The following is a 23,080-nucleotide window of genomic DNA, read 5'->3' on the forward strand; positions in this document are numbered from 1 at the left end:
AATTCTTTTGCAATGAATTTGTAGGTAGTGCTGCTTGTTTCTACCTGGACCACTGCCTTGAAAGCTGGCCTTGGAGAAGCCATTCACCTCTGGCCTCAAGGGGGAGGGAGTTGCCGTAACTTTGTGTGCTGAGTACAAACTAAAAAATGCCCAATAATCATATGATTCAAAGCAGGGGACCCTGCAGAGCATGGGGGTTTGGAGGCAGCTCAGAGAGCACAGCTCCACTGCCAGCACACATCTGTCTTCTCTTTCTTAACCTCAGAGAAGTCCCATATGTTTGGGGTGCTCTGCCAGTAAGAGACTAGTCCTCAAATTTTTGATTACAGATTTGCTGGTGTGCACTCGGACACTGCACAGCTGATCCCCACCCTGAGCCACTGAGTGCCACCTACAGCACTCCAGCTCCAACAGATGGGAACTGAAAAGCCTTTACTCAATCCTGATCCTTCTGGAGCTATGCTCTATCTACTGATGGCTAAGGGAAAAGGCAAAGAAAAACCTCCACCTTCTCCATGTTGTACTGCTGTACTGCTCTAAGCTACTCTCTGAACAACTCCTTCATTCCCACTCAGTCTACATCCTGGGAACCCAAATGTGTGGTACAAAGGCACAGCAGTCACTTTCAACGCTGCAGGCTGCCAGCAGATGCCATGGTTTCAAAGCAGTGAGCAGAATTCAACCCAAAGCACAAACTGTGCATCCCAGACCTGCAGGACCTGTTAAACAAGGCACAAATCACCAGTTCACTGGGAAAAGAGAGGAGCTGGGAGAGGGAACCTAAAAGGAACTGATACCTTATGGTAAAATCAAAATGAAAGCTCTTTTTCCTTTTCAGCAAGCAACCAAAGAAAAAGATAAATGTGTTATTATGTTATTATACTTACAACAAAGTGATACATTTGTTTAGATAGTGCTAATGAAGACACAATTTCTGTGTTGCTTTTAAAAATACCCTTTCTAAATTGCTGCCAGTGACAGAGACCCCCATTCCTAAAGGAAGGGACACAGGAGACAACTGCCCATGCTCCAGTGAAAGCCTCTGGCTCACTCTCCTTTGCTCACAGGGCACTGACCTGAAAGCAGAAGTTATTTTAAGGCAGACACACAGCAATACTGAGAGATTGTAGGTTATGCCAGAGTCTGGCTGAGTTCCAGAAATCTCTCTTCCCAATAACCTCCTAAATGAAAACTATGAACTGCTTCAGGCATGGCACCAGAGTCCAAAGGGTGTCAAACCAAAATGGATCAGACCAGCCTGGTAAAGCAGTCCTGCACACTGCTGGGGGGGGAAAAGGGCAGAGCTTGCTCAAATACATTTCAGTTGTTTTCCAACAAAGTGCTGAATTGACCTTCTGGACACATTAAAAAGTCAAAACCTTTAAATGTGTTTTAATGACACAAATGAAGCTGTAACAGGATGGAGGAGGCAGTGGAAAGCAGTGCAGAACCCAGCACCTGAAGGGTGCATAGGAAGAACTAGGCAGCCTCAGAAGGGATTCCCACTGCACTGAGGTGTCTGAGCTCCCTGCTGGTAACCAAGGTAAGCCTTCACACCAAAAATAAATGCAGAACTGAAGGCAAGAGCTTCAAGTGCTCTGTAGCTCTTTAAATTTCATCCTTATTATCATGTTAACTTTAACAGAAGTCCACAAATACATGAAGAGACTAGACTAGTGTCTTTTACTTGACTAGTCAGTCTGGAAATACAGGAAAAACATGTAGGTAGAATGGGTGAAATTTCACTGAATCACTTCTGCACGGTAATGTGAGAGCAGAAGGAATTCCACAGGAATGCAAAAGAAATATACTATGAGAATTTCCAAAAAGAAGGGGGAAAAGTGATGCTACCCACACTTTCAATTTCTCCCAATTCTTAGGCAAAGGAGACACTAATAAGAGATGTTAATGGACCAAAAATGAAAAATCAAATAGAAGTAATTAAAAATTAACAACATCCACATCTCATAGGGAGTTGCTAGTCCCTAACTGAGGAAACTCACATCAGCTGAGTTCAAATCTATCATTCTCCTCTGTCCCATGACAGAAATGCTTCTCTACCCTTCAGTGACAGTTACTCTTCCTCCTGGACCATGGCCACAGGAGGCCCTACCTACTCCTGAATCTTGTTTTCAGGCCCCAGTCCTCCCTCCTACAGCCTGCTTATCCCTTAAGAAAAGCTAAAATGAAATCTAGTGAATGTCAGCCCTCCCCAGCAGGAGTCCTGGTAGCTTGCAACTGCCAATCAACAAGGATTTTGTCTCTCCTGCAAGAAGCTCTGCTATTTACACTCCAAAAAGTAAGGGGCTTAGTTCCCTACATGCCAATGTAAAAAAGGTCAGGTCTCACAGAAGATACTCTGTGGGAGAATGCCAAGGTCCAGTCTGACACACCCAAGGTCACTGTGGTGAGAGATCTCTGGAACCTAAGCACATAAAACTTGTCCATCCCCATCCTGCTTAGCCTGCACTTCCCAAAACCTCTTACATCTTCAAAAAACAGAATCTCTGCACTTAAAGTAACCCTGCTGCTGTAGATTCCCTGAGTGGGACACACTGCTGGGTGCAGGCTCCCAAGGGCTTTGCTGTTTGGTTTTCAGACTGCTGGCACGACATGAGAAAAGCACTTTGCTCTCAAGCAGCAGCTGGTGCTGGGAGCCAGCAGGACAAGGGGGCCATACCTCTTCTGTTTGTAGGTCAGCATGGCTTCAGCAATGGGCAGCTGGTGAGCACAGTTTGCCCCTGCTATGTACTGAGTTATCCGGGACACGACGTCGGGCGCATCCGAAACTGCAGAGAACACAGGGAAAAGCATTCAATGACTGCTCAGACCATGCCAGCCCTGGCCTCCCTCAGACCATGCCAGCCCTGGCCTCCACCTGCTGGTGGTGCCCAGCCAGCTGTGCACCTTGCACAAGAAGCTCTGCCTACCCCAGAGCGCAGTAAAGCTGAATCTGTACTCAGCATTTCTGACCAAATCTGGGGTCTTTTCGATTTGTTAAAAGCTTTTCTTTGTCCCTGCCCAGAGTCAGCTTTAGACATTTCATGCCTTGGCTGCAGGTGTCTGCTGAATAAAGTGCCTGGCCATGTCTCTCAGGTGAGCTGCTCTTACACCAGCACTGAGTTACCTGAGTTTCTAATGAACTCATGGCCCTGCTCAGTTGGCCTAAAAAGACTGAGGGGCACACAAGGGTAGGAAGAGCACAAAGATCCAGTGATTTTGTGAGACTGTGGTTCATTCAAGTTGACACAAAGACATTTCCTAAATGCCTTCCATACTTCTTTGGTTTCAACCAAAGAGCCTCAACTGTGAGATCCCAGGAACACAAGTGACCTTCAGCAGGCACTTCCATACTTTAAAATGGGCATTTCACCCCAGACTCTTTGTATTTGAACAGTGAACTCGTAAGAGTTATGGTTCTCTGCCAAATCTTCTTGTGCCATTACAGAGTTCCTGTGCAGCTGCCACCACACAGACAAAAATGCAGAATGTACAAAGTCTGCACTATACAAAAATGAAGTGGACTTTTCCTTATAGCAGACAATCAACTAAGGAACAGATATGGCTTTTTCTGGGTTTCTACAGGTAATGAAGTATTCCTAATTCAGACACAAAAATCAAGTCTGTATTGACATTTTTCTGCATTTTTAAGTGCACCAAGTAATTAAAGGAAACCAGTTCCATACACCAGTTCTTCCCTGAATTCAGGATTAAGGGAAAGTGTAGCTTGGATAGCACACTAGGAGATTTCTAGTCCAGCCCCCTGTTCCAAACAGGGCTGACTTCATCTTCAGAATAGGCTGCCCAAGGCCTTGTCCAGCCATGTCCCCATCTGCTGGAAACAGCTCTGAACAATTACCCCTGAAGAGGTCTCTCTCCTCCTGTCATGGCTAGAGGACTTCCAGGAGCATCCTGGGAGTCTCAGGAACTCTGCAATTCCAACAGGGAGAACCACATTGCAACACTCATGGTGCTACACAAACTTCAAAGCTTTTTTCTTCTAATGAAATTTCTGTGTGGGCAATGCTGCCACAACAGCATCAAATCTCAAGCCTTCACGTAGCTCTGAATGTGGAAAATCCTCCTTTCTCCTGTTTCCTTCCATTCTTGAGGAAATGGAGGAAGAAAGTGTAAGCATTCATATTTTAAACAAATTAGTACTTCAACTGAAGTAAGGCTTTAATCTGGCCTAGAACAAACTCAGATCAGAACAGGAACTTGTTGGTCTGACCTAGGGCAGCTCCCACTCGTTACCACACTGGTGAAGAACAAAATTCTTCTTTAATGAGAATGTTTTCAAGTCTGCTGGCAGGAACTTTCTCACACACAACTAACAGAAGTTAATCTTCCCAGAGCATCCAGTTTTCCAAACGTTTTAGGCTGCACAGTTCCTGAAGGAAAGCAATGTACTGAACTTAGGAGCAAGACCTCCACATCAAAGAACAAAGCTGAGAGCTAGGTAAGAACAGCATGACTCACAGGCAGCTACTTAATGCCTCTGAGAGCCCATAACTGATTGCAAACCACCATGGGCAAGACTTAGAAAGGTCAGCATCTGAAATGGGAACGTGGTGTAGTGAGGAGAAAAGAGGAACAAAACCACTTGTCTGCTTCCTCTTGTATTTACTTGACCTCTGCTAAAATTACTCACTCAAGCTTTTCATCCCACACAGGCCAGACAGACACAGAGTCTTACCAGTGGTCTGTGCTTCAAGTTTGTTGAACAGATCTCTCCAGGCTAGATCTTGGAAGAAGTTGTTGTATCTATAATCTACAGACCCCAGATACTTGGCCACTGGATGAGAGCCTAAGAAAGAAAGGAAAACATCACAGCTGTGCTCTCCAGTACTGAACACAAGCATGGCTTTGATCTGTAAGGAATTCAACCCCAAAATCAAAACCACACTAGACACCTCAGAAATAAACTTCTTCAATTATAACCGAGTCATTTAGTCCAGCTTATCTCTACAAGAGCATGCAAACAGACTTCCCAGTGCAGACTGCTTCAACACATTGCTATCTTTCACTTGAACCTTCCCCCTAACAAATTAAATTTTAAAAGGCCAAAGGAAACAGGACTGGGAAACTGCTGAGGAAATAAGTTATTTGGAAGGCACAAAGGCTCTACAGCTCTCCATGTCTCTCAGTTTTGCAAGCAGCTCTCCCAAACAGCCCTTCCTGCCCACAGGCTGCACCACAGCCAGGCCACCTCTGCCAGGAGGGGCCAGATCCCTTCCTCCAAGCACCATTTGTACCCCACAGCTATTCCACAACACTGAGAAGAGGCAATTGCCCCCAGGCAGGAAAAACAACCCAGGGAGGCTTGTTTAATCTGTGGAGAAGGGCTATAAGCTCAATAACTAGGCTGCAATTTGAGGCAGAAAGCAGAGCCCAGGATTACAGGACTCAGTGAACACTGGCACGTGCAGCAGGTCCCTGCTTACTCTGCCTGAGCCTCGTGGCCCAGCTCCTCCATGAGCATGGAAAGACCTCCTGCAGAAGCTTGGTGTGTCCAGCCTCCAGCCCTGCCTGGACATCTGACTGCACACTTACACTGAGCAGGACAGGGAAGGTGCTCAAGCGACAAGCTCTGCCCTGGGAGGGCTCATTATTTTAGGCCACTTTCCTTTTAGGACATCTCTGTCCCCAAAACAGACAACGCCCCCTAGCAACTATCTCTACAGTCTTTGAACACAGGAGAAAAGGTGTGCCAGGATCACCCTGCCCAGCCACCACCTGGCAATCAGGCTCAGCACCAGCCCTGTACATTTACACTCAGCCATGAAGCAGCCTCAGAGCTCCTCTTAATCACATTGTTTTCATCCTTCCTACATTCCAAATTTGCCCATCAAGCCACACTTCCAGTCAGCTGAGTTAACGGGAAACCTGACAAATCCCTTCAGGACAACCCCAGTTGCTTAACTGCCCTCACCATGGTCCAGGAAAGCTCTGGTGGAAAAAAAAAAAGACCCAAACAATAAACCCACTGTCTCAGTGCTTCAACTCTCCAAGCTGATTTCCAGCCTTCAAGGAGAGGTGAAAGCAGGAGGTGCCTCTGAGCTGCCTCAGGGTCAGTAGAGGCTGGGACCCCACATTTCCCCTGCAGTGGAGTTTTGGGCAGGGCACACAGCACAGCTCTGCACCCTGTGCTGGAGAAGCTTTCCCACACTCTGCACATGGAAACAAGCAATCAAAGCAAGGCTCCCAAGAAGTCCTACCCATGGGAGCTATACAAAATGTTAAAATACCCCAAACAGCCAAAATACCCCCTCAACATTTTATTTTCCCCTTTTCTGCTATGATATAGTGTTTTAGACAGCAGAGGAGTCTTACAGCCATGGAATCAGTGGCATGGAGCAGGACTGAATCTCCCAGTTCATATGTTTGCAGACACTGAGCATTTCTGATTGCTAATAAACCACTGAGGGTTGACCCTTCTGTCACTGGCGTGTGTAGCTGTGGACTCAGAAAGTAAAACCAACCATGGAAAAACCCTAGTTCACCACCAACCCATTTCAAAGGTATTGCAAGCAGCAGAGAGGCTTTTCCTTTAAGACATTTATGGCATGGTCACCATTCTGTCTTTGGTGCTTTTTCAATTGTCAGAAATGAGAGGTGGCTCCTCAATCACTTTAATGAACTGCCAGAGAGCTGGCCAGAAATAAGCACTTGATCCAATCAGGAAATACTGCAGACTTCTGTGGAAAAGATCCTCTTAAAGAAGTTCTATATTTAAAGTAGAATCTAAAAAGAATCCACAGTTCTAAAGCATTTCATTATCAAAGTGTCTGGTTCCTTGTTTTCTTTTTTGATTACAAAACAAAGTTTTAAGATTAAAAAACCAACCTGAGCCCAAACACTAGCTAAATCTTGTGTTTCACTTTCAAAGATAGAGTATTTCAGATCATTAAAAACTGCAGGACAGAAAACTCTTCTCCTGAGGCCAGGAGACAGTCAGCAAGTGAGCAGCAAAGTCTCAGACACAGATTCTCATTCAAAGCACATTTAACCTTGCAGAAATTAATATTTTTTTGGTTTTACTCCCTAAAGGGCTCTCTCTTCTCTTCCTGCCAACCACTTTGGAAACTAAATGCCTTTTTTTACAGAATGATCCAGTTCTTTTCCTCTGCCTTTTTTATTTCACTCTTGCAAATGACACCACTGAATGGACAGCCTAACCCCAGTGTTCATGGTGGTGGGCAGCAGCTTCTGATTCTTACAGGAACTTCCATCAGCTGCCCCCAAACCCAGAAAAGTGGAAAACACTGGCAAAAAGTGCTTTTCAAGTGTTCTGTAGCTTGCATCATTTAAGTGCTCTGTCCACACAAGTCAAGCCCTGGACCCCACCAGCACTGCCCAGATGTCCCTGCCCACAGCACCAGTGACTCCCCTGCTTCCCAGGCCTTGCCACCACCACATTCCTCAAGGTTGTGACTACACCAGCACCCTGGTGCTGCTATCAGTGCACTCTACCTCCCTCACCACAAGCAATCCAAGCTGGGGAATGTTCCACCCAGGCAGGCCTGCTGAGCTGCTGAAAGGGCAGAGATAAAGTGAGGGAAAAGCCTGAGCAGACCAGCATGAAAAGTAAAGGTCAAGAGATGCATGTAATTTGAATAATTCAAATTCTCAGCAGTTTCAGAGCCTTTTAAAAATTTTCAACCCCTCCTCTTAACATTTTCTGAGTCAAGTCCAGGGAGGCCAGAACAGTTATTGCTTTGGGAAACATGGTGCCCACTGAATTTAACATTTCAGCCAGGGAAAAGGGTTTCCAGAACAATTCTGTGCATAAGAGTCTCCCTGTATGGGGAAGGAGTACTTAACCCCTTGCTTCAAACAAAAGGCTTACAAGCAGACTTTGCCATCAGGAACTTAGAGATGAAATTCACTTCCACAAGAGCAGTAACACCAGCACTGCACAGTCATCTAACAATTTGCCTCATTTAACCTATAGCCAAAGCTCCAGAAAGGCTTCTCCTGAGGGAACACAACAGATTTCACCCATTCCCCTCCCTGTGAAGAAACACCATTCCTTATTTACCTAGAGGGATGATCAGAAATTTCATGTAGCCGAGCCAGTCGGGGGTTTTGTGAGACAGCTGCTCTACAAAGAGCCTCAACACAGCACTGAGGTAATTCTGGGCTCCTGCCACTGCAATTTTAATTGGGTTTGGAGGCTGTGAATTGCAGTTACAGCTAGACAGAAAAAGAGGAAACATATTTGTAATTGTGCCTTCAACCACATATTTCAGAGCAAGCAGCAAAAAAACCCAAAACTGGTTAATAACAATTATAGCAGAAGAGAGTTTGTTCAATACACAAGGCAATATTGCAACGATTCTCAGCAGCTTAAAACATTATTAATAAAATACAACATTCTTCAGTAATTCCTTAATTGGTCTCCCTGCTCCTTCTTTTGCACATTTTGATATTCTAAAGGGCTGGGCTCAGCTACCTAGGTTAGGATGTACCTACTAAATGCTGGGTCAGAGAGCACACTCAGGTACCCACAGCCCCCAGCAGGTAAGCAGGGAGTGCCTTCAGGAACTGAGGAATTATTCTGGGAATTGTTTGGAAGGGAGAGCAAGAACTATTTTAAACCCCTATATTTGTTTTGCGTGCACTACACCCCCAAGGCACAGTCTCTGATAATCACTGCTGCTGGTGACTTGCATGCCCCACATGAGGCAGAACAGCAGGCCCTGCAGGGGTGGTGAGTGCTGAAGAGCCACACAATGCAATTCTGACTTCAGGAAAGCAGACTGGAAAGGTTTCATGCAGTAGTTGAGAAATGAACTCGCTGAGTCCTGGGGCACAGGAGCTGAGAGGCTTTTAGGTGAGAACTTACTATCTCTGTATCCTGGAGACAATTGTGCTGAAAGCTGCCTGAATATCAGCAGAGGAACATGTGCAGACCACTGGCAAGGTGTGCTTTTGCAATACATCTGAAAGGTACTGAGGAGAGAACAGAACATTTTTTAGTCAGTTTTTTTCAGTAGAGTTTGTCACAAGAAGAAAATGTGCCTTCCCCAACCTCCTGGGTATTCTCACACCCACTCCTGGGCACTCTCCCTGTGTCTGAAGGTGATGTGGCTATTTCACAAATGCCTCCTCTCTGCACAGCAGCCAAAGGAAAGTTCTCCTTCTAGAAAAATGGCAACATCTTCTTGACAGACACAACACCGTATCCCAGAGATGCAGCACAGTTTTTACAGCCACAGAGGGCAGGGCCAGCAGAGCATTCACTGAGCAGACAGCCCTGGGAAAGAGTAGACACTGCTTACCTGCCTGCTTCTGGCAGTGCAGCTGCAGCTCTCTGATTTCCATTTTAAAGAAATGCAGTGCTCTGCCCACCCTTAAACACTGAAGAAAGGGAAGGGTGCTACCACATCCATGCTCCTTGTGAGGGACTGTTTCCCCTCCATGCAGCTGATGGGGGCACCACACACCTCAGGTACACATGGACATAATTATGGCACTAATTATCTCACACTTTCAATTTCTGCCTGACTGATCTATACACCCCAGTCCATATCCCTCATGCCCTCTGATACTGCAGGCACAAGCTGCCAGAACCCCTGGCAGGTGATCTACAACATCTGTCCATCTCTAGAAGGCATTTCTGTGTCTTCCAAGAATAGAGAAAGTGGAACCAGTAGCTCAGATGCTATTTTTGCTCTCTCACACATTGAGACCCTAGTTCTTGCAGAAACAGAAAGCCAAAGCAGACAATGTAACTCCACAAGCCTGGCACAAGTTCCCCAGGCAAGGGCCACCCAGCACGTGTTCATTGGTCCTCTTCCATACATATTTTATTGCTTTCTCAGAATAAGGTTCCAAAAGGAACAAAATTTGCTCCAGATTTGTAAAAATTTCCCAATTTATTGTCAGCAAAAGGAAGTATTGGTCAGAGTTCTCCTTAAAACAACTATCACTCAGCAAGGATGGGGTGATTCCTGCAGTCAGCAGTCACATGCACGTGTACATGGCTACAGATCTGATCCAAAATATTTTCTCCTGTTCACCACCTGTGCTCAGAAATCTCAGCCTAAACCACCACAAGGTCAGACCTCCCTGCTTCCTTTGTCCCAGCCTACCATAGTTTAGGGGGCTTTTGAGTGCAAGGGTTTAGCCACACTCCCAGTGTGCTGCTGACCACAAGGAATGGCACTGCTTGGGGGAGAAAACACCTCTGTGGAAAGGTTCAAGTGGCAAAGCTTTATAAGATCCCAGCATCTCCTGGCCAGATGAAATCCAGCCTGTGAGCACTGAGCACTCTGCAGGCAGCAGACTCTGCTTGGTTAGTGCAGAGCTCAAGGCCTGTCCATTCCTGAGGAAGAACAGTACAGGAGAACAGTGCTCCAGGTAATGCCTCCTGCCCTTACCTGGCCTTGCCAGTCAGATGTATTGACAAGGATAATGTTTTCTGGCAGCTGGTCATCAGAAACCAGGATGTGATTCAGCTGATCATACACTGTTTTCCTGGGGATCTGGAAATAAAGACACAGAGAAGGAACAGTAAGAGGTGTCAGCTTTAGCCATCAAGCCTCCAGCTCCAGCTCTTGCAATTGATGTGCATGCTGGTCAGTCACCCCACCAGCAGAGGCACACTGGACACTCTGCAGCTTCCTCAGTGTTAGCCACCATGGATTTGTTAGCCACTACTCTTTCTGCCATGCACTTTTACTTACATCACTTTATACCAACTAACAGCAGCCCAGGAATTTAAGATTCATAAAAGCCAGGAACAATCTCCTTCAAGGAGGGAAATTAGTGAGTCCCACAGCTAACAAAAGCACAGCACATATGCTGTGCACGAGACAGTCCCTAGCAATCTGCCTTATTTCAAAAGAGTAATTCCTCAACACACCCCTATTCATTTCTCATTCTAACAATCTGCTCCAGTGTTTTGAGTTTATGGCTGGCTGACAAAGCTACAAGCTGGCAGACCCCAGCAGACTGGATGGAAGATAAAATTTTAGCCAAGACATGAATTCCCTCCTTCCTGAAGCTGCGGGGCCCAGTTCCTTCCCAGCAGGGACAGAGCTCGAACCAGAAGGACAAGGAGACAGTGGAGAGGAGGAGCACTGAGTGGCTGGAGGGCAGCAGTGTCAGCTGACCTGTAGGTGGTGCCGGGTGTCCGGGGAGCGCTCGTTGTCCAGGCTGTTGGCTCTCTCGTTCTGCGGCCTCACCGGCTGCCTCTCCTTCAGGGACGTGCTCCTGCCCCGGCGCCCCGTCTGCTTCCCTTCAGACCTGCTGGGAGACTCACACTGCCAGGGCAGGCACACCTCTGAGTGAGACACAGCCCCCAGAGCCCCACCACCCGTCTGGCAGCCTCAGTGATGCCAGCAGAAGCTCTGGGGAATTCTGCACGGAGATCTGAGCTAGCTTGAGCCCGGCTGATTCTGCTTCTGACAGCACAGCTCACAGCTCAGCACATTCTCAGGAGTGCAGGATGACTTCCACAGCCTGTGCTAAAACCCACACCCCCTCTCTGCTATTGCTACACCAGCATCATAAGATCCAGCCAGGCAAACTGCAGTCACACACCCAAAGCAGCACAGAATACCTCTGGGCAATCATTTATCAGTGCTCCAGACCCATTGCTCAAGTGCCCAAACACAGGGAGGGTGTCCTTGCAGCTTACTGCCTTAAGGCCACCCTGACCAAGTCCTAGCATGCTGTCCATGCCTGCAGCAGGCACAGCCCTGTCCCCTGTACCTGGTGGATGGGATGATGAGGGACTCTGTCTTTGTGATCTTCCCACTGGGTGGGAGCTTCTCCACAAACACATCTGGAGTGGGGAGCTCAGCCTCCTGGACCTCAGCTTGCTGGTTAGACTCCTGCAAAAACACAGGGAACAGAGAGTTAGCAGGAACAAACCCTCCCTCTGTCTCACCTTGGGAGCTTAGCTCTGGCAGGGGCACATTGAGCTGCCTCTTTCAGACATCCTGCTCACTGCCAAAAGGGGGAAACCAGAAGTGGCTGTCTGGGGCTACCTGTTCCCAGCTCTGCCTCACAAGGGAGCTGGAGGTAGGAAAGGTGTTCAGATATGCTGTTTGGAACAGGCACTCTCACAGCTCAAAGCCAGGGACATGCCTCCTCATGCAATGCAGATGAATTCATCTTACCCAAATGAACTAGCTAAGAGAGAAAGACATGACAGAAATGTTACACACCCCACGTTCCCAGCAGAGCAACTTGAGCTTTGGGATTTCTACCCCAGGACCAGCTTGATTTCTGCCAACTCAGCTGAAAGTAATACTTCTGTCTGATCAAATGGAACAGCCCTGAGCATCCTTTGCGTGCTCAGTAGCAAACGTTGGGCCAGCCTTTCTCAGGCTGCTTGAACAAAAGGTCAAATAGAGCATTTCACCTGCAAAAGGCTGAAAGACAAGAAGCTCCAAACTAAGGCCAGGAGGAGAACTCAGTGCTATCTTCACTGCAGCTGATTTTACCCATGGAAGTTGTGTTGCATGTGCAGCTATACAGACAGACAGATGCACCCCACAGAATGCAGCCCACAGCTGACACCAAACTGACAGGAGGAAGGTCAACAAGTGCATTTTCAACTTACATAAGGGACAGTGTCAGAAACACTGTCGCCTGCATGTTTGGTTCCAAGACTCTTTGTCTTTTCAGGCACTTCTACCTGCTTGAGAGAAGAAAAATCCTCAGGAGGTTTAGCACCAGCCAGTTTCCAGCCATGTTCTCTGGGTCAGGCTGTTCAGAAGAGAGGCTTCTCCATTTAAACATCACACAGCTCTGCAGCATGGCCAGCAGTGCTCCCTGCTCACACCAGGACTGCACACATCACTGTGGGATGTGGCAAAGCTGATGCACAACACACAGGAGAGGCAATGAAATGCTCTGGGATGGGACTGACACTTTATGCCCATTCAGGAGGGAATGGAAAAGCAGCTGAGCCGCCCCTGACCATTCACTGTCAGCCACCAGGAAAAATACCCCAACATCAGCAAAGAAAAGCTTCCTCCACAGAGTGCTAGGAAGTCCCTAAAACTCCCAGGCAACATCTCCCATCCTGGCAGCCATTTCAGGCACGTGGGAATCTGAAGCTATTTACACCATGAGCAAGTATTCAATACATAACCTGAAGATGCACCCTCAAGTTAATACCATATTTGCATTAAAACAAAACAAAACCAAAGCAACAATAACAAAAAACCCAAAAAACAAACAACAACAAATGAAATCCCAAACAAAAAACCCAAACTGGCCAAAAAAATCTCCAGTCCCCAAAAAGTCCAAATGAGTTTTCTTAGCAGAAAATGTGTATCTCTGCATCCAAATCGTTGGGATGTTGGGGGTGTCAGAGAGGGTAATTTACAGATGCAGTTAGAGAGAGTGCAGAGAGGTAACACTTGAAATGTGACTTACAGGACTTGGTGGCTCTCTCTGGCTCCTGATGCTGTGGATGCTACCAATTTCTGTCTGAGAGCTGGAGTGTGACAGTCCTTCAAAGTAAGGTCTGAATAAGAAAAGTAAAACCCATTTCTTATTACCAGAAACACCGACAGGGCAAGTCCACCACACTCAGAGCAAAGCAGCACAACAGTTCCCAGATGATCTTCCTGCTCCCCAATGGTTCCAGTGAAACAGACTACTCTTGAAAGGAGAGGAGGGTGTCCAGGACAGTAAGAGAAGCCAGAAAGTCCAGGCATTCCTGAATTTAGCTTCTGACTGACATACAGCAAGCAGAATTACTGCTTCCCCCACACCCCAACACTCTGCTCCTGGGTAAGTGATTCTTGGGCTAACATACATTTTGTTTCCAGCTTGCATCTGGATTTGGCTGCCAGCCCTAGGCTCCAATTACACATTTGCTCAGTAAGATAAGGTACCACACACAATCAGATTGTGCTTCCACTCAAAAGGCAGCTCATCACATCAGGCTACAAGACGCAATTACAACGTAAGGAACTGATTTTTTGTTGTTGTGGGAAAAACCTGCCTCAAAGGCATCAACATTTATCACATCCTCTTCAAGATATGAACACCAGAACTGAACCTAGGAAACTACAGAGTGTCTCCCCAGGACCACACACAGTAAGTTCTTATTCCAGCATTACTCCAGCAATCACATAGCCCAGCATAGTTTGCTCCTCAGCTCCAGGGAACAGGATATGAACTGGAACATTTTGGCTTGTTTCAAAGCAGCTGCTTACCACAACACATCTATTTTCAAATCCCTTCATGGTAGGGCCAACCAGCTGGCTGGAATCTTGGGTTAAGTACCAAACACCTTCACATGCCAGCAGCCCCACCATTTCCACTGCTGCCCCACTCTATCCTTGGCATCTCCTGGCTCACTGACAGGGACCAGCTCTCCCCAGACCCAGAATCTGTTCTCAGCCCAACAAGGTTATAATGACACCTGGTAATTAGCAGATTTAGCAGATGCTGTACTGACCAGCTGCAGTGGTCAGTGCCATAAGTCTCTGTTTCAGAGCCATCACACACTGAGGGCCTGAGCCTGCAACCATACCCCAGCCAGAAGCAGGAGTCAGCTCAGTCTCACATTTTCAGCCTTTATTGAGCAGAGTGTGACACAGCTGTGTTAGCTCAGAGCTCTGCATCTGCTCGAGACCCCGAGCCAGCAACCCCCAGCTCAGCTCCACAGTGCTGGGAGTGATCCACAGGAGCTCTTTAAGAACAGGCTGGAGCACATCCACGTGTGCTGCAGTCAATGCCTTTGGGCCCTGAGGAATCCACTTGTTTCCTGCAGCTCTGCTTCCTTAATCCCTGCAAAGACTCTCTTTCCACACAGGTGTTATTACAGGAAAGGTCTTTCCAGAAAGACAGTGTGCCTTGTTCATCCCTGCCTCTACTCCTGCCTTAGCACACGTTTCCTTCCTGGTTCTTCATCCCTGCCTCAGCACACATCTCCTTCCTGTGTCTACCTTCCCTGTGCTCAGGTGGCAGTGCAGCAGAACATCTGCAGAGGGAACAAGGAAGAGCTGGGACTGAAGGGAAGTCAGACACCCCACACCCTACCTCTAGATCACAAGCTGTCACTCCCATTCTAACACCACCATGTCAGGAGGGGAAAAAGAAACACAGAAGAGTGGGAATAAAACCAACATCTGACATTGTACATGGCTGACAAAGCTACAAGCCGCAGCAGACTGGATGGGGTTTGCCAGCCACCTCTGGCCAGCAGAAGCTGCCTCACACTTACTTTAACTTTGGCTTTGGAGTGCTCAGGACACTGTCATCATCCTCCATTTCTGGCCCGCTGTCACTGGGGTTCTCTATATCCAGCGTGTCATACAGAAGGTCCAAATCCTCCTCCACCTCTGGAACGTGCTCTGCTGGGTCCTGCTCTGAATCCAGAACCTACACAGGACAAAAAGAGGCATCACCAGCTCTGCTAGGAGCCAGACTGATCCCACATCACCCCTGCTCCCCCCAGGACTGCAGGACACCAGTCCTGGCAGTAAGATTCTATTCCTGGTGCTAGGATACTATATCCAAGGAACATTAAGTACATGAGAAATGCTTGTCTTGGATCAAGCTTGTCAATGCCTGGTTAAGCAGGAGTTATATATTGGACCAGGCATCCATGAGCGTGCCATTGTTCATCTCCACTGTTCAACCCCATTCTATAAACAAAGCTTTAAAGCTCCAAAGGAATCTCAGTCTTCCTAGAACCAGTACAAAACTCCAGTATTCCCAACAGTGTAGCATGTATTGGTTTTTACTGAAAAAGCTGTCCTGACACCTCCTGATTTGATACCCAGAAATGTCCACAGGAGGCGCCTGAAACCTGGAGGAGGATCCGCTGCCACGGCCGAGGCAGTGAGAACAAACATCTCCCACTGAACTCGCTTTACACACACCCCGGAGCAAGCAGGGGCTGTGCCCTGACCAGAGCTTGCTTTTGGAGTGGCAGCTCCAGAAAAAAAGCAGCAGCAGCTCGGCTGCCTGAGCTCGCAGCTGTGGGTGCTGACTCTGCCGAGCAGCAAAGCTAACAGGACTGCTTGCAAGAGGAAGGCAGCACCAGGAGTTACTCACTCTTTCCCACAAGCCACAGAATCAGCACACAGCCAAAGGAGATGTTAACTGGTTTTGTGTTGGATACTTATTGTTACACAGGTTTCTGGGGGTTTGGACCCGTTTCATCCTTTCCTGCTCTGACCAAGCAGCTGACTCTTGTGGACTGAGCTCCCCATCCAAGGTTTTCATGTCTTGCCTGGCTGTTCTAGTAAGATGATCAAACAGGCTGGGCTTTAACCTCACAAGCAATACACACCATTTGGACTGCTTGCCTTTGAACGGGTCAAAGATAATTTCAAAGCAATCTGCAAAACTAATGGTTATGCACATAGCTGCCAAAATCTGCTTTTGATAAAACTTCATCTACAAAATGCTTGTTGACATTTAGAAGTTGGCCCTCAAGCCTCCCTGCAAGGCCAGGGTGTGAGGAAAGGTCACATCCACTGTGGACTTGAAAACAAAATGAAGGGAACAGAAGGAAACAGGAGTGTTCCTGAAGACTAAAGCAAGATGCACCAAGCAGAGGGCAGCACACAAGGCAGGGAGATTTACAGAAGGAATTACTCACCTCATCAGACACTTTAAACCTCTTCAGCAATGCCACAACCTTCTGTTTGAAGTTTTGTTGCTGCAAGTTAAAGACACTTTTACATAAGTAAAGCATTAAGTGAGCTATTTTCTCCCAGCCTGCAAGAAGCCAGACACATCTGACACTGGTGCTACCCTGCTGTTTAAAATCAAACAACATCTGGCACCACAGACCACCTCCCTGCTGTCCTTACACTGAAACCAGCTTTTCCACACCCATGATAACTTTATTACCACCAGTGGTAGGTCCCACTCCAACGAGCACTGTAAGTCTGAAAGATGGCACTCCACTTTTGGCTGGACACACAATGGATAACAGTTTTTATCTGCCAGATCACCTCCCTGTGCCTTTTTGATATATTCCTGGAAAACACCTGAAAGTCAACTTCTCTGATTCTTAGCAAGAGTGAGCCAACATAGAGAACTACCCATTGACCCCAAGAACAAATGTGATTTTTACCAGCAAAGCATGGGGTTTTTTTTGCAGGAGTTTGCATGGCAGGTTCATTTATTTCACTAGCAGCACTGGTGAAAAGCTGTGGCACCTATCCTCAGCACTTGCCCCATCACACAAATGTTTCTTGAGTCATACTCCCAGATCCTGGACACAGCAGGAAACAAGGCCAGAGCAACACAAGGCAAACTGCTGCCCTCCCTTTGTGCTTGCTCACCCCCAGGTGCTCCCCTTTTGCAGGATCAAACAGCTGAGGTTTGCCCAGCCCTTCTCTGCCTGTCACTGACAAACCTGATGTGCACATCCTCAAGAAGGGCCCGCGTCTCAGTGCTGGTACAGAGCATCTGAGGTGGCATCCTTGGGTCAGGAGAAAGGGAGAAGGAAATGGCTGGCACCAGGCCACTCCGAGGTGAAGAAAGTTGCTCATTTGCTGCCTCTCCTGAGGTTCTGAAAGTCCAACTGCCTACTCCCAACTCTGGCCTCAGACACTTCACACACCCTTTATCTCTGAGCTCCTATCCTGCAGCTGCAGCCACCTTCCAGACAGCTGAAGCTTAGGTGAAATAAATCCAGCACACTGTCCCAAGACAGCCCTGTTTCCATGCCCAGTGCATCCCTGAGGCTGAGATGCTCTCACCAGTGTGACAGTTCTGCTCTGGCTCAAGCAAACCCATCTATGACAACACCTGGGGCCAGTTCAGCAGCCCACAGAGGGGGGACACGCAGCATGCAGCAGCCAGGGGGACATGGCAAGAGCTGTTTGCTGGCCTGAATGGTTTCATAGAGAGCAGATCTGGTTTGGAGCTGGGCTGATGGTAACGTAACTGGCATCACCAAACCCAGTTTTGCACCAGCTGGACCTCCAGCATCAGTTCAGAGGTCAGGGCTGGAATGGCATTCCTCTTATGGGTTCCTTGCTTAATACCAAGTGGTGGATTTTGTCCTGACTGGTCACTGTTCAAAGCAATACAGACACCAAGGGTATGAACTAGCACACTCCTGGTCTCACAGGAAGGATCTTTACAGTGATGGATTCAGGTCAAAACAGGGTTTATTTCAGACCTCATCAAAATGTGGATTTCAGAAACAGTCTTAGACCATGGTGTGGTGAAGCTCAAGTTCCTGCTCCACACAAGTGCAGCTTTGCAGGCACACCCATGCTTGTAGGGGAGGGTGGACAGCCACATGCATCTTTCTAAAGCTTCTATATACATCATATCCAGCTACTTCTTTTGCCTCAGCACCACATGCACCACCTGATGTTTATCCATCAAGCTTCAACCCCTGACTAAGCCACTTCATTTTGAGAACTTCCCACTGGCCTCTCCCATGCAGAGCACAAATAGGAGAGCATTCCTTCACTTAGAGCCACTTTCAGGACTTACATGAGCATGGATCCTGCACTGCCTTCTTCATGGGGATAGGATTTCATACACTTGCATGATTTTTGGAGCTCCTTAACCTTGCAGCCAAGGGACACTCAAGACATGCACACACCTTGGATGGTCCCACTGCCTGAACTGGCTGCTTTCTCTAGCTCTTCACATGCTGTGACCATGCCCCCAAGCTCCATGCTGGGCCAGCGTGCCTGGTCTCCCACAAGCCACATGCACTGCACATCCTGGCCAAAGCCCATCAGTGTTAGTAAAACTGATTTCCACCGACCCTGGTTATGGACGTCGTTCTTACTATCGATCTCCGCTGCTTCTTGGGCTTCCCCATCTCGTACTCATCATCATCCAAATCCTGAACAGAAAGAGGATTCCCGTGTTACCTTCGTCATTCTGAGACACATGAGCATGTCAAAATGTTCTTTCTATACAGATGAACCTGCTGCTGTGTCTTCCAGGCATCCAGCATTTGCCTTAATTGCAGTTATGATGGTAGAGGGAAAAGGAAGTGAGACAGGTCTGCAGGGACAGGAATAACAGCTTGGAGAAGCAAAACAGCCCTAGCTCTACATTCAAGGAACAAGGACAGTCACAGCCCCACATCTTGGTGGGTCCCTCTCTCAGTACCCTCTGATAGGTGATGCCAGAGTCTGAAGGCAAGTAAGACCCAAACTCAAAAGCATCTCACATCTAGTCAGGGATTCTCCATAAGGACCTATTGCGAAAAAGGTATTAAAGACTAAAGGCTGCCTCAGACCCCACTGGCCCTTTAATTGCAGCTGGGGATCCAGTTGGGCTCTTTGAATCCAATGAGCACTATAGAAGCAATTAAATGACTCCCTGACCATTAAGCAGAGAAGCACAAGGATGCCAATGTTTTTCCAGGGAGCTCAAGTCCAAACACGTGAACAGATAAATCACAGCATGGTAGAAGAAATGGGTTACTGTGCAGGCCCTCTCCACTGCAGCTGAACACTTGGTAACAGTCTCACACTGGCGTGGTTTAGATACAGAAATAGGCTTTTAGTTTCAAGCAGGAGCTGGGAGTGCACATGCTCCACTGAGCCCTCTCAGGGAGAAGCCATGCCCTGAACAGTACCTGGCCCTGTACGGCATCATCACTGGCCTCCTGCTCAGAAGAGAAGCTCTCGTACTCTTCCTCGGAATAGTTGTCTGAAAGGGAAGGAAAGAGGGGAAAGATCCTGTGAAACTCCTTCAAGGTGAGGGCACGCTCTCATCTCAGGAGCAGAAAAGGCCAGCTGAAGCCACAAATCAAGAAAGGAGACACACAAGGAGAAGATAAACTAGCAGGCATCTATCCGTGCTAGAACCAGTGAGATGGGAATTGCCTGGAGGAAAGGAATGAGGAGAAACACACCCAGTAAGAAGGAAGGACCAGGACACAGATAAGGCTCCTCCTCCTCTTAATAAGAGGATGAAACTTCTTCCCATTGGAAAGTACCAACCACCTGGTAGACAGCAGCAAGTAACAAGGTTTCTCCACAAGGGAAATTATTTTTCCCCCTAACATGTGCATAACTGACTTAAAGGGACAAGTGAAACACCACAAAACCTTTGTGGAAATGACCCTTCAGGTGAGCTGCCTGGCCCCAGGCAGCAACACACAAACATCTATGTGCACTACCTTCAGCAGGTCACTCTTACAGCAGTGAGAAGAGGGCTGGCACCACACAAAAACATCACCACAAGTCTGAACCCAGAGACTTCCCTATACAGTGCACAACATCATGGATTTACACTCATTAAGCCAGGCCACCACCCCCAGCAAAACATGCTGCAGGCTTGCAGGTCTCATCTAAAGTTAATGAAATTTATTGTAGAATACTCAAAGGAAAAGGAAGATGGAAGAGTAGCTTAAATATGAATCTCCTGAATACAATGCTGATAGCCAGGTGAGAAGCTACAGGCTCCCAAAATATCCACCATAATGCTGGGAGAGCACTGGGGAGGACACAGCCAACCCTTGCTGGATGGCTCAGGTGTAGTGTGGCATGCTGGAGAAGCTCTGACAATTCAGTTCCTGTCACACTCCCTGCTTGCACAGCAGCACTTTTGCAAAGTGGGTTTTCTTTGCACTGATCACTTAGAGACACAGCAACTTGTACAGACCAGTCCTCATTTGTCCCAGGAAGCATCCAAGCCCAGGTGGGGTAATTTAACTCCAGCTAGTTCAGGAGGACACTGGTCCTCAGAGAACGTGGTTGGACTCTCACCTGTAGACTTGATTTTCTGGCTGGCCTGCATAGTGCTGTCCTCATGGTCGATTGGCTGACTTGACAAGGAGAAGATCCAGATTTCTGCCACCTTCACTGGAGCCTCTTTGATGTTGCTGAAAAGGCTCAGAACCTGGCCACCTTCTGTAGGGTGCTGCATGACCTGGGACAGAAATTAAGCAGAACAAATCTGCATTTAAGTGTATTTAAACTTGTATCATTTGCATACTACATGAGTTATTTATGTTAATGGAGTTACTCTACATTTCCAAGACCTTGTAACCACAGGAGCCACTTGCAGGCAATCCACGAGGCTAGTTGAGATTTTATCTGACTGCTAATGAAAGTGATGGAAGGAAACAAAAAATATTCTGAGCTTAAGAGCTGATTAGCTCACCCTTGAAGCAGAGTACTTGACTACCTCATTACTATGTGTTTGCTTCCCCAGCACAGAACTGATTTGAATTATCAAGTTACCCACCTTCTGAACACCTAATTAAGGAACTTGATATTGTCTTAAAACCAAGCAAAAGAGCCAGTAACAGCAAAAATTCTTGGTGAGATACAGATGTAAAGTGCCTCCTAAAGCAAAATATCCTTGCTGTGGAGAGCTGACACACAAATCTCAGAGGAACTGGCCACCACCCCGGGACAATGAAGCAGCAGGTCATGAAAAACAAGTCAGTGGTGGAGGCAGAGGGACATCTTGGTGCAGGTTTCTCCTTCCATTGCCACTCCCAGCTCAGAGGTTTCTCCCCAGAATCTTGTGATCTTCTCTTCCCCCACCAGAGTGAGTGTGCCCAACTCCTCACCTGCACAGCAACACACACCAGGCTGCTCTGGGCCTCCTCACAGGGACCTAAACAGACCTGAGCTGATGAGGAACATATGTCCCCCTGCTCTGAAACTGCTCACTCTCAACTCCAATTCACTGCTTTGTTTCAACAGCTTAAGAGAACTTTTTATAATTTTTTTAAGAAATGAGTCAGTGGAGCTTAGGGGTCATCATCCTATAAACTCCAAAGGAGAGGGAGGGGAGGGCTTGTAAAATCAGTTTTCCTGAAGACTTCAATTTCATAAATATTCCAGATGAGCTGGAAAGCAACTGTTTCCTAACATGGTGAACCTTTGAACATTTTTGACCTTCTAACCCCAGTCAGCTGACATTACAAACAGACATAAGAAAAACCACATGTAGCAGCAGCAAATGCCCAACACTTAGAAGTTCACCAGTGACTCTAATTAATGGGCCCACATTTTTTCTGCCTTACAGCAGTATTTACTTTCTGGTTGTCCAACAAATCAAACAGTACAAGAAAAATGTTAGCTGCAACACCATGCACTTGGCCAATTCAAATAAGGAGCTCACCATTCACTGCAGGGCTGAGGGAAGCTGCACTCACACAAGAGAAGCACTCTTTAGAGTGAATTATTTAATATAATAATAACTCACCACAGCATAACACTGGCTTATTTTGGATAAAAGTCATTTGTTGACAGAATGCAGTCTGATGAAAAATATTGATGTGAAACTGAACTTGCTACTGCTAAGCCCATTTCTAAACACTCAGACACTGAAACAGCAGAGATTAAACAGGGCATGAAGTAACAAAGCATGGAGCTATGCCATTCAGAAAGCCTTTGTGAATAATTTATCCATACTTGACTCCAGCATTAATTTTATCATTTACTTCTCATGAATAGAGCTCCACCTAAATTACTAACAGCCATGAAACAACAATGGCCAAGGGTTCTTCAAGCAAAATGAGAGAAATTGCTTAATCCTGAACACTCATACTGTGGCACTGAGAAGCACAGCAAATCTTACTTTAACTTTACCACTTCTCAGGGTTGGAAGACTTGCCCGAGTGACTCTGCCTCGTTCTGCACTTTTGATCTGGACCCCCTAACTTTAATAAAGCCACAAAACAATAACAAAACCCTCAAAAGGTCACAAGCTATCCTTGTGAGAGCTTTAGCTATTAAGAGATGAGGCAGAAAATGCTCGATATTATTACCCAGTAATAAAATCTGGTTAAAGTATTGCCCTGTGAATATTGATTGCAGCTATTAAGATTGCAGCTATTTGAAATCCTGTCAGGTCCTTCTCAATGAGGCAAGTGACAAGAGTGGGTTTGGAGGGAAGGGAAGATGTCCAGGTGTGTAAGCAGACTCTGTGGAGAGCAGCTCACCTCAGCCATGTTGATGCATCCCACAGCCAGGGTCTTGTAGCCTAAAATGGTTCTGTTCTTGTAGCGCTTCCGCCGCTGCAGCATGATCTGGAGCTTGTTGCCTTCTCTCTTCAAGAAGTGAGGGTACTGAGGTGGGAAACACAGTGGAAAAGTTCATTTGGCTGCCTGGCAATATCTCCCAAGCTTCATGGTTAACCTCCATTC

General features: G+C 47.1%; 1 protein-coding gene across 7 annotated transcripts in view; it reads right to left on the bottom strand.

Moving 5' to 3' along the window:
- Positions 1-23,080, bottom strand: part of PACS2 (phosphofurin acidic cluster sorting protein 2) — a 77,151-nt gene that overhangs the window by 20,254 nt on the left and 33,817 nt on the right. The window contains exons 4-19 of one of the 7 annotated variants that reach the window (XM_036387730.1): positions 22,877-23,002; positions 20,685-20,847; positions 19,550-19,623; positions 18,725-18,805; positions 16,586-16,645; positions 15,200-15,357; positions 13,399-13,489; positions 12,578-12,655; positions 11,722-11,843; positions 11,121-11,253; positions 10,386-10,490; positions 8,849-8,955; positions 8,042-8,196; positions 4,697-4,807; positions 2,681-2,789; positions 798-830 (exon numbers count right to left, since the gene is read on the bottom strand). In XM_036387730.1, the coding sequence (XP_036243623.1) occupies positions 798-830; positions 2,681-2,789; positions 4,697-4,807; positions 8,042-8,196; positions 8,849-8,955; positions 10,386-10,490; positions 11,121-11,253; positions 11,722-11,843; positions 12,578-12,655; positions 13,399-13,489; positions 15,200-15,357; positions 16,586-16,645; positions 18,725-18,805; positions 19,550-19,623; positions 20,685-20,847; positions 22,877-23,002 (1,706 nt within the window). The remainder of the gene's footprint in view (positions 1-797; positions 831-2,680; positions 2,790-4,696; positions 4,808-8,041; positions 8,197-8,848; positions 8,956-10,385; positions 10,491-11,120; positions 11,254-11,721; positions 11,844-12,577; positions 12,656-13,398; positions 13,490-15,199; positions 15,358-16,585; positions 16,646-18,724; positions 18,806-19,549; positions 19,624-20,684; positions 20,848-22,876; positions 23,003-23,080) is intronic. The other 6 variants (XM_054515749.1, XM_054515748.1, XM_054515747.1 and 3 more) reach the window with 6 other exon arrangements.

Source organism: Molothrus ater, chromosome 9, assembly GCF_012460135.2.
Source record: "Molothrus ater isolate BHLD 08-10-18 breed brown headed cowbird chromosome 9, BPBGC_Mater_1.1, whole genome shotgun sequence".
Lineage (NCBI taxonomy): Eukaryota > Metazoa > Chordata > Aves > Passeriformes > Icteridae > Molothrus > Molothrus ater.